General features: G+C 42.1%; 1 protein-coding gene and 1 pseudogene across 1 annotated transcript in view; both read left to right on the forward strand.

Annotated features, from left to right (window-relative positions):
• Positions 1-20,472, forward strand: part of LOC142571031 (uncharacterized) — a 133,962-nt gene that overhangs the window by 11,558 nt on the left and 101,932 nt on the right. The window contains exons 4-7 of the mRNA XM_075679356.1: positions 4,194-4,263; positions 5,122-5,196; positions 9,730-9,828; positions 13,629-13,796. Of these exons, the coding sequence (XP_075535471.1) occupies positions 4,194-4,263; positions 5,122-5,196; positions 9,730-9,828; positions 13,629-13,796 (412 nt within the window). The remainder of the gene's footprint in view (positions 1-4,193; positions 4,264-5,121; positions 5,197-9,729; positions 9,829-13,628; positions 13,797-20,472) is intronic.
• LOC142573981 (uncharacterized) lies at positions 15,161-17,360 on the forward strand (annotated as a pseudogene).

The raw sequence follows: 20,472 nt of genomic DNA on the forward strand, positions 1-20,472 counted from the left end.
CACGGAATAAACTGGCCGTTTGCACTTGCTCATCCAATTTCTCTTCTTCTTTAACACACATTTATTTATTTAGTTAGTTAGTTAGTTAGTTAGTTAGTTAGTTAGTTAGTTAGTTAGTTAGTTAGTTAGTTAGTTAGTTAGTTAGTTAGTTAGTTAGTTACCTCATAGGCTCCCAAAGGAGTATTGCGTGAGGGGAGGATACAGGGAATTAGCAAAAAAAAAGGAGTAAGAAAAAATGATACATTCTTAGCGAGTAAACATGAAAGAACAAATATCTAACAATATAAATAATGCGATAAATGAAACAAAACGACTGTGAGAAGTAGCAAAAAAAGGAGTACCAAAAAATTATACAAATGGTAGCTGGTGAAGATGAAAGAACAAATCTCTAACAATGTTAAAGCAATACAAAACAAACATTAAAACAAAACTATAAAACTTTGCTAAAAGTATTTACTTAGGTGCGCAGTATGGTGTAGTTGTGATGAACTATGGAAATAATATGCATAAGCGTGCTTTGAATGATACAGGGTCAAGAATGTCAACTATGTCGTTTGGTAGGTTATTCCAATGCTGAATGGCACGTGGTAACGCGCAAGAATTGAAAGCATTAGTTCGGCCAAAGATACACTGGAAACTGAGATTATGCAGACGCCGAGATGGACAAGGGAGCGGCAGGGTGGACGGGCACATGCTATGGACTATTTTGTGAAATAGACAAAGTAATGCTATGGTTATTCGGGATTCAAAAGATGAGAGGGATAAAGAGGACTTAATGCTATTCTCGCTAGAGTCACTGTGATAATCTCTGACAATGAAGTGGGCGGTGCGGTTTTGGACCGATTCGAGAGTCGCGATTAGGTAAGCTTGATGAGGTGACCAGATAGGGGCTGTGAATTCCAGTTGTGGCCTTACGAAAGCCTGATAGGCAATTTGTCTGGTGAGGGCTGGAGCATCGCGCAGGTTACGTTTAAGATAACCGAGATTACGTGAGGCTTTAGCAGTTATTTTTTCGATGTGCGCAGACCATGACGGGTTAAGTGTAAGGAGAATGCCGAGGTACTTGTATAAGTTGGTGCATGTGACGGGGTTCTTATAAAGTCAGTAATCCAAAGCAAAAAATGTCTTTTTGCGGGTGAATGTTATTAGTTTGTATTTATTAGTTTTTAGGGTCATTTGCCAAGGAGAGCGACGTGATCTGAAGGTGAACAGATTTAACGATACATCACACAATCGTCTGCGACCAAGCGAATGGATGACGTTATTTCGGATGGCAGGTCGTTAATATAGATCAGAAAAAGTAATGGTCCGAGTACGCTTCCTTGTGGTACACCAGATGTTACATCGCTGGTACTGGAAATAAAGGTATAGACGACGGTGAATTGCTTACAGAATGACAAGAAATTTTTTATCCAAGATGCTGTTAGAGAATCGATGTTTAAGCATGAAAGTTTAGCTGTGATACAGCAATGAGGAACGCGATCGAAAGCCTTCGCGAAGTCTATGAAAGTATTATCTGTCTGTGGGCCCTTATCCATGTTTAGGAAAATATCCATAGTCAATTCGAATAGTTGCGTTTCACATGATAGTCCTTTTCTAAAACCATGCTGATGTTTAAAGAACTTAATAGTTTCCAAGTGATTTGCTACGTTTGAAAATATTGTGTTCTAGTAACTTACTGGGAACGCTTCTTAGTGAAATTGGGTGGTAATTGTTAACAGCGCTTTTATTGCCAGTCTTAAAAAAAAGGTAGAACTTTACCGACCTTCCAGTCATAAGGAACTTCCCCTGTTGAGAGGGACTGTTGAAACAAACAAGAAAGGACCGTGCTAGAGGGTACTACTGTATATTTTATGATTTTTTTATTTTATACCGTCCATGCCGGAAGAAGTTGACATCTTGAGGTTGTTGATCAGCTCAGCAACACCAGTGGTTGTTATATTGATGGGGGCCTTGTACGGATAATCGAGTTCGATGGATGTTGGTATTTTCGAAGGGTCTTCCTTTGTAAATACGGCCGTGAAGTAATTGTTAAAGGTAGATGCTGAAAGCTCTTGTGCAATCAACAAGCCATTACTATCAAGTATTTGTAAAATGTCAGAATCTTTAACGGGAGAAATCGTTTTCCAATATTTTTTTGGGTTGTTTCAAAGCAGTGATTGCAGATCGCAGGAGAAATACTTTTGCTTGGCTTGATGCAGGGCATTACAGTAGGCTACATCACAAGACTCATGTTTGCTCCAAGACACAGGTGTGTCCACACGTTTGGCAATCCTGTAAAGACGCTTCTTTTTATTTTTTAGAGTACGAAGAGCTTTACTGAATCATGGTTTCGATGAGTTAACGCGAAATGAAACCTTTGGTGTATGCGCATGTGCTGATTCCATTAACTTTTCTTTGTACAGTACAGGCACCAATTCTCGTTCACTGTCCGCTCGGAAAAAGTTGCTAACAATGACGACATGAAGCTTTCCAAACCATTTTTAATAGCGCTGACGTTTGCTCTTTTGTAAAATAAATACTTTAGTTTTCAGGTGACGTGAGCATGAAAATGTATGAACGGTGAATCGTAATAACTGGTGGTCACTGAACCAATCCGCAAAAGTGATAGTGTTAACCCTCTCGGGCGCGGACGATAGAACAAGATCCAAAATGTTATCGATACGAGTAGGTTGGTCTGTTAATTGCACAAGTGAAAAATCAAGTGGTAGTTGAACGAACTCACAAGATGGACGTGATTGGCCTCGCAAGTTTTGCCAGTCAATGTCTGGAAAGTTAGTCACCAAGAAGAAAAATGTCAGCTTTGTTATATTTGGATTTAATAGAAGTAATGTTATCATGTAATTCGGAAATGGAATGGTAGGAGCTATCGGGTGGTCTGTAGCATACACCATAAATTGTATTCGATTGGGGAAATGATACGCCAACCCACAGAATTTTGAGACTCGAAGGCATCGGCACAAGAAATGACGTGATATGTTTTTTTATGGCGATCAATACCCCACCACCTATTCTGTCATCCCTACCTCTGCGATAGATAGTGTAAACATTAGAATCGGGTAGAACTTAGCCATCCGTAATTTCAGAGCTGAGCCAAGTTTCCGTAAGTGCCAATATATCACATTCACAGTCATCTAAGTATGACGAAATTTCATTGCGTTTAGGAAGAATGCTACGAATGTTAGTTAATGATATGGATAGGCGCGAGGGCATGATAGGCTCATGTGGTGAATTGGGTTTTTTCTTAAATTCACATGTTCCCAGTCTAGGACCTTGCTATCGGGGTAGGGGAACTACAGCGGTGGACGTTGCATTGTATGTGTACACAGTGTTATCGATTCTTAGTTTATCGAGGGTTAGCTTAAATTGCGCGTTCTTGGTTTTTGCGAAGTCAATCAGTTTGCGCCAAGCGATACGGGTTTGAATAGAAAAATCCTCACAAACAGCAAAGTTAGTGTTCTTGAACTTGTAGCCTTTTTCTAATATGCGCTGCTTATCCTTAAAAAATGTGAACTTGACTATGGCCAGTCTATTCTTCTTATCGTTGTATTGGCCGAGGCGAGGCGCATGGTCTATTTGAGCTGAATCGATAGTGATACCAAGGTGTTGGTTACATATGTCAATGATTTTTTATTGTGATGACCATGATTCGCTTTTGTCATCTGTGATTCCAAAGAATAGCAAGTTGCAGCAGCGAAGTCTATTTTCTGTGTCTTCACAGCACGATTGTATTGTTTTTAGCTGTGTGGAAATGCCTTTAGCTATGTTCAGTGATTCGGGCGATGTAATGTACGACTGAACTTTTCATTGAAACAGTATCAACTTCTACAGCCGGAGCCTAGGCGACAACTGCTTTAGCTCAACAACTGACGCCTGCCTATTCTTTAGTGCTCACAAGTCATTACGAATCTCGTAATTACCTGCATAATGACCTGCATAATGACCTCTTTATATTTCACAATTAAAGTTATATTGTAAAGTGTGACAAATATTGTCTCCCAACTTATAGAAGGTAGTTCAGTATTACCTTATCCAAAGTACCAAGGCTAGGCTGCTGTGCTCATTTCACTCAAGTAACAGTTAGCATGGGAATACCTTTAGTTTACTGAAGTAAAAATTTTAAGTTTCACTTCATATGGCCTTATAATATATTTATTTTATTCTTTTAATATATTTATTTTATTCTTTTCCAGCGAAGGAAAACAGCCAAGTAACCAGGGAAAGCTAGGCATTGCAGTGCTAGGAAACCATGATACATCAAATGTAAGTCATACTAGTAGTTCCAGTATGCAGCACTCAATCATGCAACAGTGGCATGGGTGTTTCCAGGTACAAGACATTTGTTAGATGCTTGTTATCCCCCCTTACTCCTTTCCTCATGTTTTTCCAACACTGCCACTGATATTGTCTGCTGTTTCACTGCTGCTCCAGGCCTTTGCTGATTCAGTACAAAGCTTTGTACAATTTCCTGATGCAAGTAAAACGTCAGCAGCAATAGATTGCACATTGAAAATGAGCACTATTCGCAAAACTTTGTTGTGATCTTGGCCGCTGTCAATTTCTTATTGTGGACTATATTAGGTAGTTATTTTTTATGGTTGAAGTCATGGCAGATTCGATGTTCTGCAAAACATTTGCCACCTGGCACTCCATGGCATTATGCTTTGCTTCAACATTTTTTTTTTCATAATTTTTTCAATTAGATTTGACATTTCAGGGGTGCATCAGTTTCAGATACGTTGCAGTGATCACTGCCTGGTATACCTTTCTGTCACTGCAGCATGAGAGCTGCATTGCATGCTATGTACAATGAAACGTACTTTATAGAATGTTGGAACAGAATAGCAAGAGCTGAAGACAAGCGCTGAAATTTATACTTTGTACTTTCTTTTCTTGAAAGCATCAGCCAATACGTTTCATGTTTTGAACAAACTGTGTAGGGATACATGATTTGCTCCTAATTATGTGTAGGGACACTGCCTCACTCTGTGAAAACTCCATGAAGATTTGTTCTGCCTTATTTCGCTGTCATCAGCATCTGTCATTGGCTTGGTGGACCACAAACACTCGACACTTGCATTCAAAAGCAATTTTTGCTCATTTGTTCCATTCTCGTTTCAGTACAAGCTTATTTTATACAAAGAGAAGCAGCAACAGTTGGCTGTTGCTGCAATTAATGCACAATTTGCGATCAAGGTGAGTTGAACCTGCCTTTTGCCTTTTTTTTTCCTGACTATTGCACAGCTAATAACTTCGCCTTCAGTGGAGTTGAGCAGGGCCCAGAGTATGTTGTTGTTTGGCACTAAGCCATGTTTAAAGTGTGAGGTTGCTAAATGTTCATGGGCACCCACAGAGCCTGGTTAGTTAACTTAGAGTGCATGCTGTGTATGTGCTTTAATATGGTTGCTCCAGTTTTCCCTCCTACAAATGTTTCTGCATAGCTGTTCTAGTGTTTGGCTTTGCCCTCCCTCTTTCAGCTTGACCATACATGGTGTAAGTGTTGGTGTAAGTATTAATAAGCTCACCTTATTAAGATGTACACTCACCATCATACTTAAGCTTGAACACACTCAAAGTGCCTTTTTGCTTCTCCTGTGAAGAGTGCTGAGATTTTGGGCTGGGGTGTTTTGAACAAGCTATTGTAGTTTTTTTTTTCACTTGCTTCAGTAGCTTAGTGGTTAGAGCATTGTACTGCTGAGCACGAGCTCACAGGTTTGAGCGATCCTGGCCGCAGCAGCCATATTTTGATGGGGATTAAATGGAAAAACGCTTGTCTACTTTGAGTTATGTGTTCGTTAAAGACACGCATTTGATCAAAATAATGAGTCGCCCACTACGGTGGGCCTCATAATCAAATCGTGGCTTTAGCACGTGAAATCCCAGAATTTTTGTGTGTTTTCCTTCTAAAGTATTTTGTTTGCTGTTTGTTAAGCTGACATAGATTTTTCTTTATTGTTTGAGTGAAGTGGGATGGCAGCTGTACATTTACAGAAAAGTTCTAGCTGAAATGCAGAAGAGAGGAGGTTAAAGGTTGGTTGTATTGTCATAATGGTGTTGGTGCCTGGCACAGACTCTGGCGTTAGCAATTGAATAGAACAAAAGGTGGATGTAAACGAGTTGAAGATGAGTGCTGACTTCCAACTCTTTGTGCTGTTTATGTTCTACTTCACCTTTTGCACTGTTCAACTTACCAACACTAATCACCAGCTATCCCAATCAGCCTTCTTATAACAAATTGTTGTGGCTTAGGGTGGCATTTGGAAAAGGCATTAGGGCAAGCCCATCGACTGCTACGTCAGGTTGTAGAAAACGAAGAAAAAAGGGTTTATTACCTTAGTTGCACGGCTCCAGTTATGGAAGCTCACTCCATACATGAGCAAGTTAAACATCCGAGTTCATATCAGGACCCTCTCTCCACTCATCGAAAAGTCTCCGCTTTTAATACAGTCATCTTCCCTAGGTGAATCGACTAGGAAATCTGAATACTGTGTAGCAGCAAATCACAATCATAGACTCCATTGCGAAACCATGCCCATGCTCGCAACACTTTGCAGTAACTCCGCCTCCAAAGCCCGATGGTTTGGAATATGTGGCAAGAAAGCAACCTGCGAATGCAAGGTCGTCGTCGTTTCCCCCCTTTTCATCCTTAGCTCAGGCTGCCAGGTAATGGTGGGGTGATGTCCTTTTTTTGGGACCCGTCAATAGTCGGTGTCCATGCTGCATTGACCACTGGATAGGTGCTGATAGATTGGCCGTGGTTTGCCTCGTGGCAAACGTCTGACTGCGACTGCCAGGTCATCGTCGTTTCCCCCCTTTTCATCCTTAGCTCAGGCTGCCAGGTAATGGTAGAGTCATGGCCTTTTTTTGGAACCCGTCCAGAGTCAGTTTCCACGCAGCGTTATAGTCTGGATAGGCACTGATAGATGGGCGCTTGCTTGCCTTGTGGCAAACGTCCAATTAATGCCTTTGTGGTGTTGAGACGTAACAAAATGCTGGTGACTACAGAGGACAATGGGCTGCACAAATTTGCCTGTTTGGTTCACATGTAGTGTCAGTACACTTTCAAGATGCAGGGTTTCGTATTTGTATATAATTTTTACATCAAAGCTGTATATGGCTAGCCGATTTGTCTGTCCGTCTGTCGGTCGCCTGTATGCAGAAAACGCCTCCGGTGTAACCCCATGTGCATGTGTGAAAAAAAAATTTAAGTAAGAAAGAGAGTCACGCCATTAGCCAACACCACCTAGATAGCACACGGCCTGTTTACTCCAATCCATGACGTCACGCTACCTTGCCTGAAATTTCCATTGACAAGGCTGGTGTGATGAAACTATGTCAAAATCGCTGTTGCCTACTCTGGTAATTGCAAATAGAATCAGGAACACCTTAGACTTCCGTCTACCAAAGGACCTGGCAGGATTCTGTAAAGGCTACTCAACAAAGACTATATTCACACAACCAGTCAGGTGATAGAGAAATGTGCAGAATATAACCGACCCTTATATATAGCTTTCATTGATTACGAGAAAGCGTTTGATTCAGTCGAAACCTCAGCAGTCATGGAGGCATTACGGAATCGGGGTGTAGACGAGCCGTATGTAAAAATACTGAAAGATATATATAGCGGCTCCACAGCCACCGTAGTCCTCCATAAAGAAAGCAACAAAATCCCAATAAAGAAAGGCATCAGACAGGGAGATACAATCTCTCCAATGCTATTCACAGCGTGTTTACTGGAGGTATTCAGAGACCTGGATTGGGAAGAATTGGGGATAAGAGTTAATGGAGAATAGCTTAGTAACTTGCGATTCGCTGATGATATTGCCTTGCTTAGTAACTCAGGGGACCAACTGCAGTGCATGCTCACTGACCTGGAGAGGCAAAGCAGAAGGGTGGGTCTAAAAATTAATCTGCAGAAAACTAATGTTTGGCAGTCTCAGAAGAGAACAGCAGTTTACGATAGGTAGCGAGGCACTGGAAGTGGTAAGGGAATACATCTACTTAGAGCAGATAGCGACCGCTGATCCGGATCATAAGACTGAAATAACCAGAAGAATAAGAATGGGCTGGGGTGCGTTTGGCAGGCATTCTCAAATCATGAACAGCAGGTTGCCATTATCCCTCAAGAGAAATGTGTATAACAGCTGTGTCTTACCAGTACTTACGTACGGGGCAGAAACCTGGAGGCTTACGAAAAGGGTTCTGCTGAAATTGAGGACGACGCAACGAGCTATGGAAAGAATAATGATGGGTGTAACGTTAAGGGATAAGAAAAGAGCAGATTGGGTGAGGGAACAAACGCGAGTTAATGACATCTTAGTTGAAACCAAGAAAAAGAAATGGGGCATGGGCAGGACATGTAATGAGGAGGGAAGATAACCGATGTTCATTAAGGGTTACGGACTGGATTCCAAGGGAAGGGAAGCGTAGCGGGGGCGGCAGAAAGTTAGGTGGGTGGATGAGATTAGGAAGTTTGCAGGGACAACATGGCCACAATTAGTATATGACCAGGGTAGTTGAAGTATGGAAGAGGTCTTTGCGCTGCAGTGGGCGTAACCAGGCTGATGATGATGACTCTGGAGCATAGCATCCCCATGGCAGTCGGGCTAGGTAACATGACATCATAGTTTGGAGTGAGAAGGCCTTGCGCTATCTAGGTGGTCTTGGATTATCTGCGCCAATAGTGACGTCGTTGCTCTCCGCCGCAGCTGAGCATGCACGCAGCAGTTTCTATCTGGCTCTGAAATGGATTGGCCACGCATCATACATACTCCTGAGGAGCAGGCAGCTTTCGATCAGCAACATCGCGAGCAGAACCGGGAACAAGCCCGTCTATGCCTTGCCGATGCTGCAGCCCAGGCACAGGAACAGGCTCATGCAGCCGAGCACAAGCAGAAACTGCATACTATGAATCCGGCAGCCTCCCAAGCCATCGTTTGATGAACCATGGGGATTAACCCAGTGATAAACACGGGGGCCGCACGTTTTAGCTTCGCTGGTTAACCGTATGTACAGAGTGCTTGGGCGGTAATTTTTAAAAATGAGTTAATATCTTGTTTTTAATGCCTTTTATGTACAACAGTTGCTCTGAGGCATTTGGGTTGGTGCAGGGCATCGTGAGGCAGTTCCACTAGACCACTGCCAGAGCTCAAAAAAAAAGGGGAAGGCGCAGGTGCTTCTAGATAAATTTATAAAACAATAAGCTTTTCTTTTAATTTTTCTTTAGTGTGAAGGAGATTTGCATAGGAAAGTTCTAGAAAAATAATCAATTGAGATAGGGAATTATGAGCATACAGGCAAATTTTGCTTAAATTAAACTTAAATATAAACAAAGTTTCGCTTCCTGTGTCTTCTCCTCGGCATCAGAAATGCACAAATGCATCTGCTCTGAGGGAAAGCATCTCGCTAGTTTGTGTGATATAAACTCAGCATTTTTATATTTTATGGGGCGAACATTGGCCAGCATGATACGTAATGGAGATATCTATTCATTGAAAATTAATCAACATGCCTTCACTCCAAATTTAAGCCTCTGCTAGTGTTTGGATACTAATGAGTTGTTTTTCCCCCTGAGAGTGAACCACACATTTCATTTCATGCGTGCATGTAATTTTCACAAAGTGATAACTGCTTGGTTTATTGTTTGAGCAGCATTTAATGATGCACTTTCATGCATGTACTCTTTGTGTAACTTTTTAGTGTGCCAAGTTAACTTTTAATATTTTACAGGTACAGGGCAACAACTTCTTGAGCTTTGTTGATGAAAAGCGATTCAACTGGTCTGTGAAGTTTGACAGCGAAGAAGCACTCATCAATTTTGCAAAGCAGGTTGGCGACATAGTTTGCAAATACTGGAAGCGCTTTGGAAGTGGGGGTTCTGAGTATCAAGATTTAAATGCAGATTGAAATGGGGAATTTCTTGCTGGCACAACTTGTACCTTTCCTGATTACATTTGCATGTGTCGTAGTCAGGCGTAAGTGTTGGTTATCGGTTAACATATTTGTAAAATTTACTGTTGCTTGAGTCATTTTATTCTTATATATCCTGTCTTGCTTTGAAAGTGTTGCTTCCAGTTATAGCAATACCTCTTCTTCAATAAAGAAATGTGTAACAGGGAACCTTATTCTGCATAGCGACTTCAAGATGCTATTAGATCTGGTCATACGCTTGTAGGTTTGAAGCTGGGACAATTCAATGGCCTAAGTGTGCCAAAGAATTGCTTAGTAATGTCTGCTGTCAGGCTAGGTGGTACAGGCGCCCAAATCTTTAACTGGTGTGCGCGAGCGGCGACTTTTCCGTGCGTCAGCGCCGTATGACGGGGCGCGGCTGGAAAGAGTCTGAGGCTAAGCGCATGCGGACAAAGCGCGCTCAGCTGGGCCCATCGTCTGCTAAGCTGTTTCCAGCCTCGCCCCGTCATACGGCGCCGACGCACGGAAAAGTCTCCGCTCGCGCACACCAGTTAAAGATTTGGGCGCCTGTACATGGTTAGAAATGGTTCGCATCTTATTTTGCGCCTAAAAGCATTTCTAGCAAAGTGTTGCCCTGTGAGACATGTGCTTGATAATATTGAAGCTTTTGCAGGGTAGTAGAAACTAGTGTTCCAAGGGGAAAAAGCTTTTTTGAAAAGAGTGCACAAGAACGTTAAAGGGGTCCTGAACCACCCCTCGAACATGGTGAAAAAACATAATCCACTGATATCATATGCTCCTGTGAACATCTCAGCCAAATTTTGCAGTCGTGCACTGCGTGTGGAGCTCGCAAGCACAGCCTGAAGTCTCCTTTTTCTCAAATTCTCTCTTTTCAACGGAAGCCTGCTCCTCACTCTTTTCTGGATGCTTTATTTCGTAATATAGCAGATTCCCATATACGGTTACTATTGGCTAATAGCTGACATCACTCAAGAAGGGTGTTTGGATCAGTGTCCGTCTTCCTGCTGTTACTGTCTATATTTATTGATGCAGTTTAACAAACATGCTGAAGTAGGCAAAAAATCTGCTTTCAAATTTCAGTAGTAATTAGTACATACTTCCAGAAGAAGCTGACCATAGTTTCATGCTATAATTACTAGAGGGAACTGTGACGCTAGTGTCTATGGGAGCTGCAATGGGGGCAGTTCAGCCAGCATGGGAATTATGGGAAGTACATGGATTTGCTTAAACTTCGTCCTTCTGGCTTCAAACGTGACTTTATGACTTTTTAACTCGTCACTTTCAACAAAGTACTGCGTAATAAATAATTAAAGGAGCATTATTAAGATTGCCCGATGGCAGGATTCAAACATAGGATATCTGGCACAGAAACCTGATATTGAAACCATTATGCCACAGACGCATACATCGACAAGTGACATAAAACGCACTTATGAATTTATCGCAGGCAAGCCAGTGCCTTGAGATTCTTGGCACATTTCGATTTGGCCACCTCGACAAGCTGAACTGTTGCAGTTAATAGCTGTTGTACATGCTTCACTTCAAAAGGTATAGATTGCTCTGAAATTTACGACAATGAAGGCATATAAAGTGCAGTAAACAAAGCCACCAACGTCTGAATTCACAAGCGCAAAGATCTGACAAGTTCATGTACTTCCCATCATTTCCATTGTTGCTGAACGATTGCAGCACCAGAATTCCCTCTAATAATTGTTGTAGGAAACACTACGGAGCCAACTATCATCTGCTCGCACTCGGCCACAGCCACCCACATGGGAATGAAACTTTGGCCACCCTAATTTTGGGTGTTCGTAGGCATTGGGTCAGACTCATTTTCACTAGTTTTGAACACTCAACTAGTATCGAACCACATGAAACTTAAGTTCAGACCACACGCATGCTTGCCAGTGTGCGCTCACTGCTGGCCCTCTCCTGGTTAGATGCCTTGGCAGGCTTTGCTTCATGTTGAGCTATTGATAGCGCTTCAAAATGCACAAGTTGGATGTGGCTACTATCCGTAGGTCAAGCTGGTGCCGGAGAAAGCCGGGCCGCACCACATAGCATGGCCAGACTGGAGCATATGAGCACAAGCAGGCACTTAAGCCCTGTCATGCACAAAGCAAGCACTGTGCTTATGCACTACAGTTGCATGTAGCGTAAATACCGCTGCCACCGCGGGGCGCTACGACGAGTCTGACAAGTGCACTGCGGCTTGCTGAAGACAAGTGTTTGCCACGTCGCAGGTGCCAAAATAGGAAGTAGTGGCATCTACGTTAACATCCAAAATCAAATTTTAACTGCACACCACGGTGACATTCAGTAGGCAGAGCATTGTGGTTACGCCCCACTCCACCGTAGCCTTCACAGTGCAAGTCATTGAAGAAGGAGCGGAAGCACCACGAAGTGGGTGTTCGATTGCCAATAACTCCACTTCTGCTGAATGCATTGAGGTACTTCTTGCAGCAAAGTATTTCTGAAATAGTAAATTCAACTTCAAATTAATTTCTCAACTTCGATAAAATCTGGTTCAGGGCCCCTTTAATATAACAAATTTAGATTATTTGTGGTCTGTGTCAAGCAACCACAACTCTTGAATGTCAGATGCATGGCTTAATTCAGACTGATTATTTATTGTAAGAAACTCCATCTATGTTGCCAACAAAAAGAGTACGCCTGCTAACCTTTATCCCAGTGTCTGGCTTCCTTGCACTGAGTGAAAGTTGGCACTGCCCATAACTCTTTACGCCAAAGACAAACCTGCTTAGCACTGACCAGTGCCACATTTGATGATTAGCTGTCCACTGTTTTCCACAACTTGGTAAAGGCTGGACTCATAAACGGAGGTAAAAAAAAAGTGATGGGCACATGCAAAATGTTGACTTAATTTGTAACTTTGTCATTATTTGTGAAAGTTGGTTTTCGAGTTTTTTATTAGACATACGTGCATGAAATCTCCCTCGTATGCAATAGTAGGGTAAGAACACCTGTTTCACTTTTTTCGCCTACAATTTTGCAGCAGTTGGACACATGGTGGTGTTTTTAGTTTGTTTTAAGACAAATCTAAACATTATGAATCATTAGAAGTTTGTGGCACACTGCTCCAGCCACCTCTAGTTAGTTTACTGGTCATATATTGGCATGTGTCGTTGTTTTACATTACACCTGTGTCCATTTTTCACCAGCTGATCTTATGTTATGAAGTTATCACTTGGAGCAAGACGCACCTATTCCAGCCAAAATTTCACAAACTGTGTAGCCAGTTCAATATTAAAAAAGACATGTCTAATGAGATTGAGCATGTGTCCTAAACAGTGTTGCCCATTCTTGAATGTGCGCAAGCACTGGCAATTAGAATATAGGCGAGGCATGTATATAGCAGATAGATTTGACCCATGAGATCTGTTTTAACGACCGTGTTTGCCACTATCTTTGCGATTCAAGTGTTGGTTGTGCTTCTTGACAAGTGTTTGCCCATTATAGAGTTAGATTCCTAACTTGTAGTTTTGACAGCGTTTGGTTCCATGCTGTCATTACTTCACAATATCAAACAGCCTTCACAACCTTGCAGTTCCTTTTGAGCAGGTTTGACTGAATGTGAAGGGCTAAAGGTTCTTCACGGTGCCTTCAGGAAGACTGTGCACTTAGGCTCCTTGTATCCCCCCACCTCCTGACAAATTTGCTTTGTGCCTCCTCTTCAGGCTGTCATAGCCAAGGCAGAAAGTCATGGGACTGCTCTTGTCAACCTGGATAACATCATAAGCCAGGACCTAATCCTTGGTGAAGCTGAAAGCGAGGCCCTCAAAATTGGCAGTACAGCAGTAATTAAATACACTGCTTGGGTGTTACGGGAGCACCGCCTCAAAAAGGTCAGTGCAGTGTTGCATTTTTCAGCTCATTAGACATAACTCAAACCAGCATCAGCGTTTTAACCCTGTTATTCCCAATGTATCGTATGTGCTATGCTTGCTTCGGTACCGCAAGACTCTGTTTCAAGCATGGAAAACTTAAGAGGTAGCTTTAGCTTGGGAGCTTCAATCTAAACACATGGGAATGAGGAAATCGGTTTTTTTCTGCAGCTGCACCGATTTCGATCAAGGATTTTGATGAGAATTTCTTTTTTTCTCAAATGCAACAAATTTTGTTCAAATCAGTCCAGGGGTTGTCTCACAAAAGCATTTGTGTTTTACATGTATTGAACAGAGAAATTGGAGTTGGCCCCGAGCTAAGGCTTCCTCTTAATGCATAGTTTATACATTGTAGCATTTTCGATACACGGAAGTGACCTTTCAGTTGTGGATAGTTCAGCAACCCAATTACAGTATAATTGCTGTACTAATTGAGTTGTAATTGAGAAAACATTTCATTGTTGTTCTTTTATATACAAATGCACTCTCCATGGCCAGGAATAAAGAACAAGTTCTAATTTTCCTTGATGTGGAATTGCGTTTGTGCATTACAGGGTCAATTTATTTATTCCAGTGTTTTAGGAGTTGAAGTAATTTCTGGCATCGTGAGCCTAAGCAGGGACACAAGTTCAGCTCTACCGTCAGCATTAATTTAACTGCTGTGATTACCACCTGGAATTCACCAAATTGGTCCTGAAAGCAGTACAAAGGAGTATTTAAACCTTAAACAAATTATGTAATTAGCTTTTGCAGTTTGTGTGCATCTAGTTTACTTTTTCGTAGATGCCATGAAAACAGAATGGCTAATACGAACAGCTTAACTTTTGCACATGCATTAGTCAAAGTGAACTCTTACAATGCCTTAACTGACCAGCATTCCACGGCGTCAAGCGACAGATTGCTTTGGGTCACTGCATCGCATTGTGGAAGGAAAGACAGTGCGACAGAGGGAATGACATAATTAAAAAAAACTTATAGCCCAATTGCATGGGGTTTGTGCAGTCAACATCAAAAGTTTATGGACCATAGGTTCTGAGAAAATTAAAAGCAGTTTGTTACTGTAGCCAATAAAACCATACAACACTGTATTGTTTGCATATCATATGAAATGATATGATATGCAAATTTGCATATCATATGCTGTCGCTTCTGCACCCGACTTGTTGCGGCTGCAACATCTGAATACAAAGCAAATGCCTGGGAAAAGCAAATTTCAAGGTGCGTGGCTTCACAACAATGCTTACAAAGACTGGATTGCACCAGATACGACGAGTGAGCACCGTGCAAGATGCAGGCCTTGCAGAAAGACCTTCGATATCACCAACATGGGTGAGTCAGCGTTAAAGAGCCATATGAAGAGTGCTAATCATGCTGGTGTCATGAAGATTGCAGCTAACAGCTCGGTGCAAAGGTACTTAGTTCCAAGTACAGGGCAACAGTCGGCCGTCCCACCTCCTTTGCAATCGGGAAAGCTAGACGATGCTTGCAAGGCACACGAGCTGGTGACGAACGCAGAGATTCTGTGGACTTTGAAAGTTGTCATATCGCATTTCTCCTATCGGTCGTCGTCGGAAGCAAGCCAGCTATTCCAGCGTATGTTCCCGGACAGTGGCGTGGCCAAAGCATTTTCTTGCGGAGAGAAAAAATGTGCATATGTGATGTGCCATGGTCTGAGGCCCTTCTTTTTATCTGCTCTGCAACGGGAGATAAAAGATTGCGATTACTACATGGTACTCTTCGACGAGTCCATGAACGACTATCTCCAGCGGAAACAATTGGATGTTCACATCCAGTTTTGGAATTCGTCTCGCAAGGTGGCAACGAGGTACTATACCTCGCTGTTTATGGGGCACTCGACATCCGAGGACATCCAAGGAACGCTGCTGACTGCGCTCGAGCCTTTCCCTCTTAAAAAAATTCTTCAGATTTCAATGGATGGTCCAAATGTTAACCTGAAGTTACTCAAGAATTTCCAAGAGCACCTGCATCAAGCATACCAAGTTCAATGTCTGGACATTGGGACTTGTGGCCTCCACACCATGCACAATGCCTACAGGGCAGGTGTTGCAGCAAGTAAGTGAGGACTTGACTGTCTGCTCTCCAGTCTGAGCGCGCTTTTCCATGGTTCTCCTGCAAGAAGGGAGGACTTCTCCCCTGAACTTTGTTGCCCACCGGTGGTTGGAGAATGCGCCTGTGATAGAGAGAGCCTTGCTGTTGTGGTGTGACATTAAGAAGTTTATTGCAGCTGCAAGGAAGAAGGAAGTAAGCCCCCCAAAGTGTGGATCATTTCACAACTTGTGTGAGTTTGCTAGTGATGACTTACTGCTAGCAAAGCTTCAATTTGCACTGGGTGTGGCCATGACCCTCAAGCCATTCCTCACTGAGTACCAAATGGATCAGCTCATGGTGTTCTTTCTTGCAAGGAACTTGAAAACTGTGGTCAGGAAGCTACTGACGAAGTTTTTGAAGTGCTCGGTCTTGTCTGCAACAAAAGGAGCCACTGGTCTGCTGGTGGTGGACATTGAAAGCACCGAGAACCACACTCCACTTGAAAAAGTGGATGTAGGCCATGCCGCTGAACAGAGTGTCAGGAAAACTAAAGCAAGCCAGAAGGACTTGTTCCAGTTCCGCATGGAATGCAAACGCTTCTTGATCAGTGTGACAAAGAAGGTGCTTGAGAGAAGTCCACTGAGATTCCCAGTCGTTAGGAGTTTGTCCTCTCTGGACCCACGACAAATGTGTACTGAACCAGATGAGTGCCTGGCCGGCTTCAGAAGAGTGTTGGATGCCCTCATTACAGCGGGCAGGATGTCTGAGTACACCAAAGAGACATTGTACTGGGGGAGTACACAGAGTTCCTGCAGGAAGAGATGCATAACCTGCGAATGTTTGAGAAGAACCTAAACAGGTTGGACGAGTTCTTGACTGAGCTGATGAAGTTTAATTCATCATATGGGGGACTGTGGAAGGTTGTCAAGCTTTTGCTCGTGCTCAGCCACGGACAGGCCACTGTGGAGCGAGGGTTTAGCGTGAACCGCCAGGTTGCTGTAGAAAACCTGAAGGACCTGTCGTACATTTCACAACGTATCATATGCAACGCTGTGGACAAGGCAGGTGGCGTCTTTAACGTCTCTATTACAGAAGAGCTGAGGACTGCTGTATCAGCTGCCCGGCAGCAGTATGCTGCATATCTGGAAGCAGAAAAAAAGAAGCAATGTGATGATGTAAGGGAATCAAAGAGGTGCTGCTTAGACGAAGAGATCGACGCAATGAAAAAAAAGAAAAAGAAACTCAAGGCAACAATAGCTGACCTCCAGGCTTCAGCGGATACGTATGCCGAAAAGGCAGAAGCAGCTAATGATCTGAAGTATGTGGTCAGATCAAATAGTCTGAGGAAGGCTGCATGAAGCAAGACTGAGGAACTCTGTAGCCTCAACCAGAAGATTCAGGAAAAGTGGCAGGAGCTCCCCTGAAGTTGCCATTAGCACTTTTGCAGAATGGATTGCTGTTCGACATTGGTGCAATGCGCTGCAGGGTGTTTTTCAAGATGGAACATATATTATGTTGGTTTAGTGCAGTACAATCTGTTCCTTGAAATGTTTTTCTTCGCCTTTGTTCAGTAATATGTTGGTTTAGTGCAGTACAAGCTGTTCCTTGAAAATGTTTTTTTTTTACTTTATTCAGTAATGTTATGTTGGTTTAGTGCAATACAAGCTGTTCCTTGAAATGTGCTTTTTTTTTCGACTTTGTTCAGTAAAATTTGTACCTGATATTAAAAACTGCTGCATGTAACATTGTGTTGAGTCCTTAAAAATACTCCAACTGGGCCTTTAAATTCCTTGAATATCCTTGAATTTTCCCCTTTTGAGCCTGTACGAACCCTGATATGCTATTACAGGCTGGAAATCCAAACACGAGGCCGCATGCCCAGACTGCTAAAATACTCTTTTTTTCAGACCTCGTGGCTCATAAACTTTTGACACTGTATGTACAGTCGACCGCAATTATTTTAGGGGCCATGGGATCTGAGAAAAAGCTGAATATCTCCGCAGCCTCAAAACACTCCAGTATTTGCATTTCCAGTTTCTACTAGCGTACGCGAACAACATTGTGACGTACGGTTTTACTAGCTGCTGTTAGAAGCTGCTCAGAAATTCATTTTCTGACATCCTGTGGTCTGTTAACTCTTGTGGTCAACTGTGCATGTAGGCATTCATCCATCCTGATGGGAGTATTGCTGAATTACAGGGGGTCTTGTAAGCAACATGTAATGAGACAGATTCTGTATTATAACTGTACAGTTTTTTTTTTTTTCGTCTTTTTGGGAAAACAAGGCATTTAGCAGTTGTCAGCAGTCACTTGATAGAAGTCCTCGTTTATGATCAAGGAGCAATTTCGCATTGCAGAAAAGGCAAAAACCACCATTGCAATGATCGACTATAGCTGCTGTGTGCCATCTTTGAAAGTACTTTTTCTTCATGGTGCTTAATATGTTTTGTTTTTTAAATCTGTTTTTTGAAGTCTCATTCCTAGGTTACTAACTAGTAGTGCTGATTTCCTTGTACCCAATGAAATTTTGGTGATTTCTGTTAAGATTAACATCTGGTAAGCAAACTCTCATGGCCTCGTAGAGTTTGCCATAAATGCAAAAGATAAAAAGTAGGGGTGTGAAAATATTCAAAAATTTCAAATATTATCGAATATTATATGCATATAACATTCGTATTTGATTTGAAAACTAGGTATTCAAAAATTTTTAATATTTGATTGGATACGAATATTCGAAACAAATCGAATGTAGTGCTCGCTGTGTAGGAGAAAGCACGGTTCTTAGCATTTATCTATCTAATCTAAAAAAGTCTGTCTGACTTTGTGCTGAATTTTGCGGTAATTTCATGCAGCTGGCGATATTTCACTTGTAAAACACGCTTAGCCACAGGACACATCTAAGCCATGCAGCAAAACCAGCCTCTCAGTAGCAAGGGGCATCGGTTGGCGAACAGCGAGGGTGCACTCTTTTGCAGGTTCCGCCCCCAATCCTGAGCTTATTGCTTGACAGCAAGTAACATCTGATACAGGGTCAAATGCCTCTGAGTTTACGGGCAATTGATGCGGTGTAACAAGGCAAAGGTTGGCAAGAACAGACTACTAGGAAAAATTATTCTATTTTCCAAAGATGACATGAACCAAATACACAATCTTTTAATGTAACAACTTACTAGGTTAATTTTTTTTTTACCAGTGACAGTGTAATTGCAATGATCCAACATGTCAAAATAAACCAACTTGCTAATAAATGCATGTGCAATCATTATTCAGTATTCGATTGAATATTCAATGCTATGTATTCATATTTGATTCGTATTTGAAAATGTTGATATCCACACACCCCTAATTAAGTGATAGCTGTTTGTCTGAAATAAACTGCCATCTAGATGTATATCAAAAGTGTCCATTTGGTTTACTTGAGCTGTAAATACTGCCATTTTGTTGTGAATTATGAATGCAGTCAAATCTTAACTTAAAATTATGCTTTCGATTGAGAACTTCATAAAGTCAAGATGTCAATGTCTAGCAGTGCAAATAATCTTGTGTCTGAAAACAATCAGGTTAGCTCACATGTTGTGTATGAGTGAGCATCCTTAAATGAGAGATTTTACTAGAAGTGCAGGCAAGACTAATGCAATTAAAATATTCCTGACTAGATATGTGTGCCCACATAGCTAAAAAGGCATAACCAAAGCAGCGCCTCTGTGATGAGAGAGTAGAAGCTTCGGTTCGGTGTTTCTGATGCAAGCACCTTGTATCATGAAGCATCACTTCAGTCAAAGCAACCCTTAACACAATACCACATCATAATGATACACACATTGCTGTTTGCACATGAAAATATGCTTCACATTCCTGTTGCTACATGTACTGACATGGCGCATTCCAATGATCATGCAAAGAGATCAGTGACCCTGCAGCTACGGTGCTCATCACCACCTACCAACAACATTGAGCGGTGATGCTGCTAGTGACGACTTCTGCTACAAGTAGTTCGCAAGCAACGGTCATCACAGCACATGTTAAACATTCTACTACCACAATCTTGCATTTGTGCAAGCATATATAGTAGAATCTTGTTGATACGATTCTGCATAATACATTTCTCCGGGTAATGCATTTTATTTTCCCCGCCAATGTCCCATATAGGAACAATGTATTTTCATATGCTCATTGCAATCATGTTTTCCCCTGAGATCGGATAATACGACAACAGTAATGGGCTTTTACTGGTATTTCTAAAGCTCATAGCTTTATATTCCAGTGTACTGGCCTAAATGTTCCAGTGATGCACGAACGTGTTAAGCCCCAGCGACATTAAAGGAAAAATGCATGCGGCGCGCCGCCGTCAGTAATGTGCTGCTGCAGCAGTGCAGCCTAACCGACTGGCGGTGTGCCACTGATCAGTTCATTGAGGAAATGGAGGCTTTTCCTTGTGACTTCCAGAATAACTTTTGTACCAACATTGAAAAGAATAAAGTTCAGCACAAACAGGCTATTTCAACATTGCTGATTAAAAGTGCATTGGCTGTGGTTCGGGTGGAATCGAGTAAAGCTGCTCCGCATAATGTATTATGCGGAGCAGTAT

This window comes from Dermacentor variabilis, chromosome 1 (assembly GCF_050947875.1).
Source record: "Dermacentor variabilis isolate Ectoservices chromosome 1, ASM5094787v1, whole genome shotgun sequence".
Classification (NCBI taxonomy): domain Eukaryota; kingdom Metazoa; phylum Arthropoda; class Arachnida; order Ixodida; family Ixodidae; genus Dermacentor; species Dermacentor variabilis.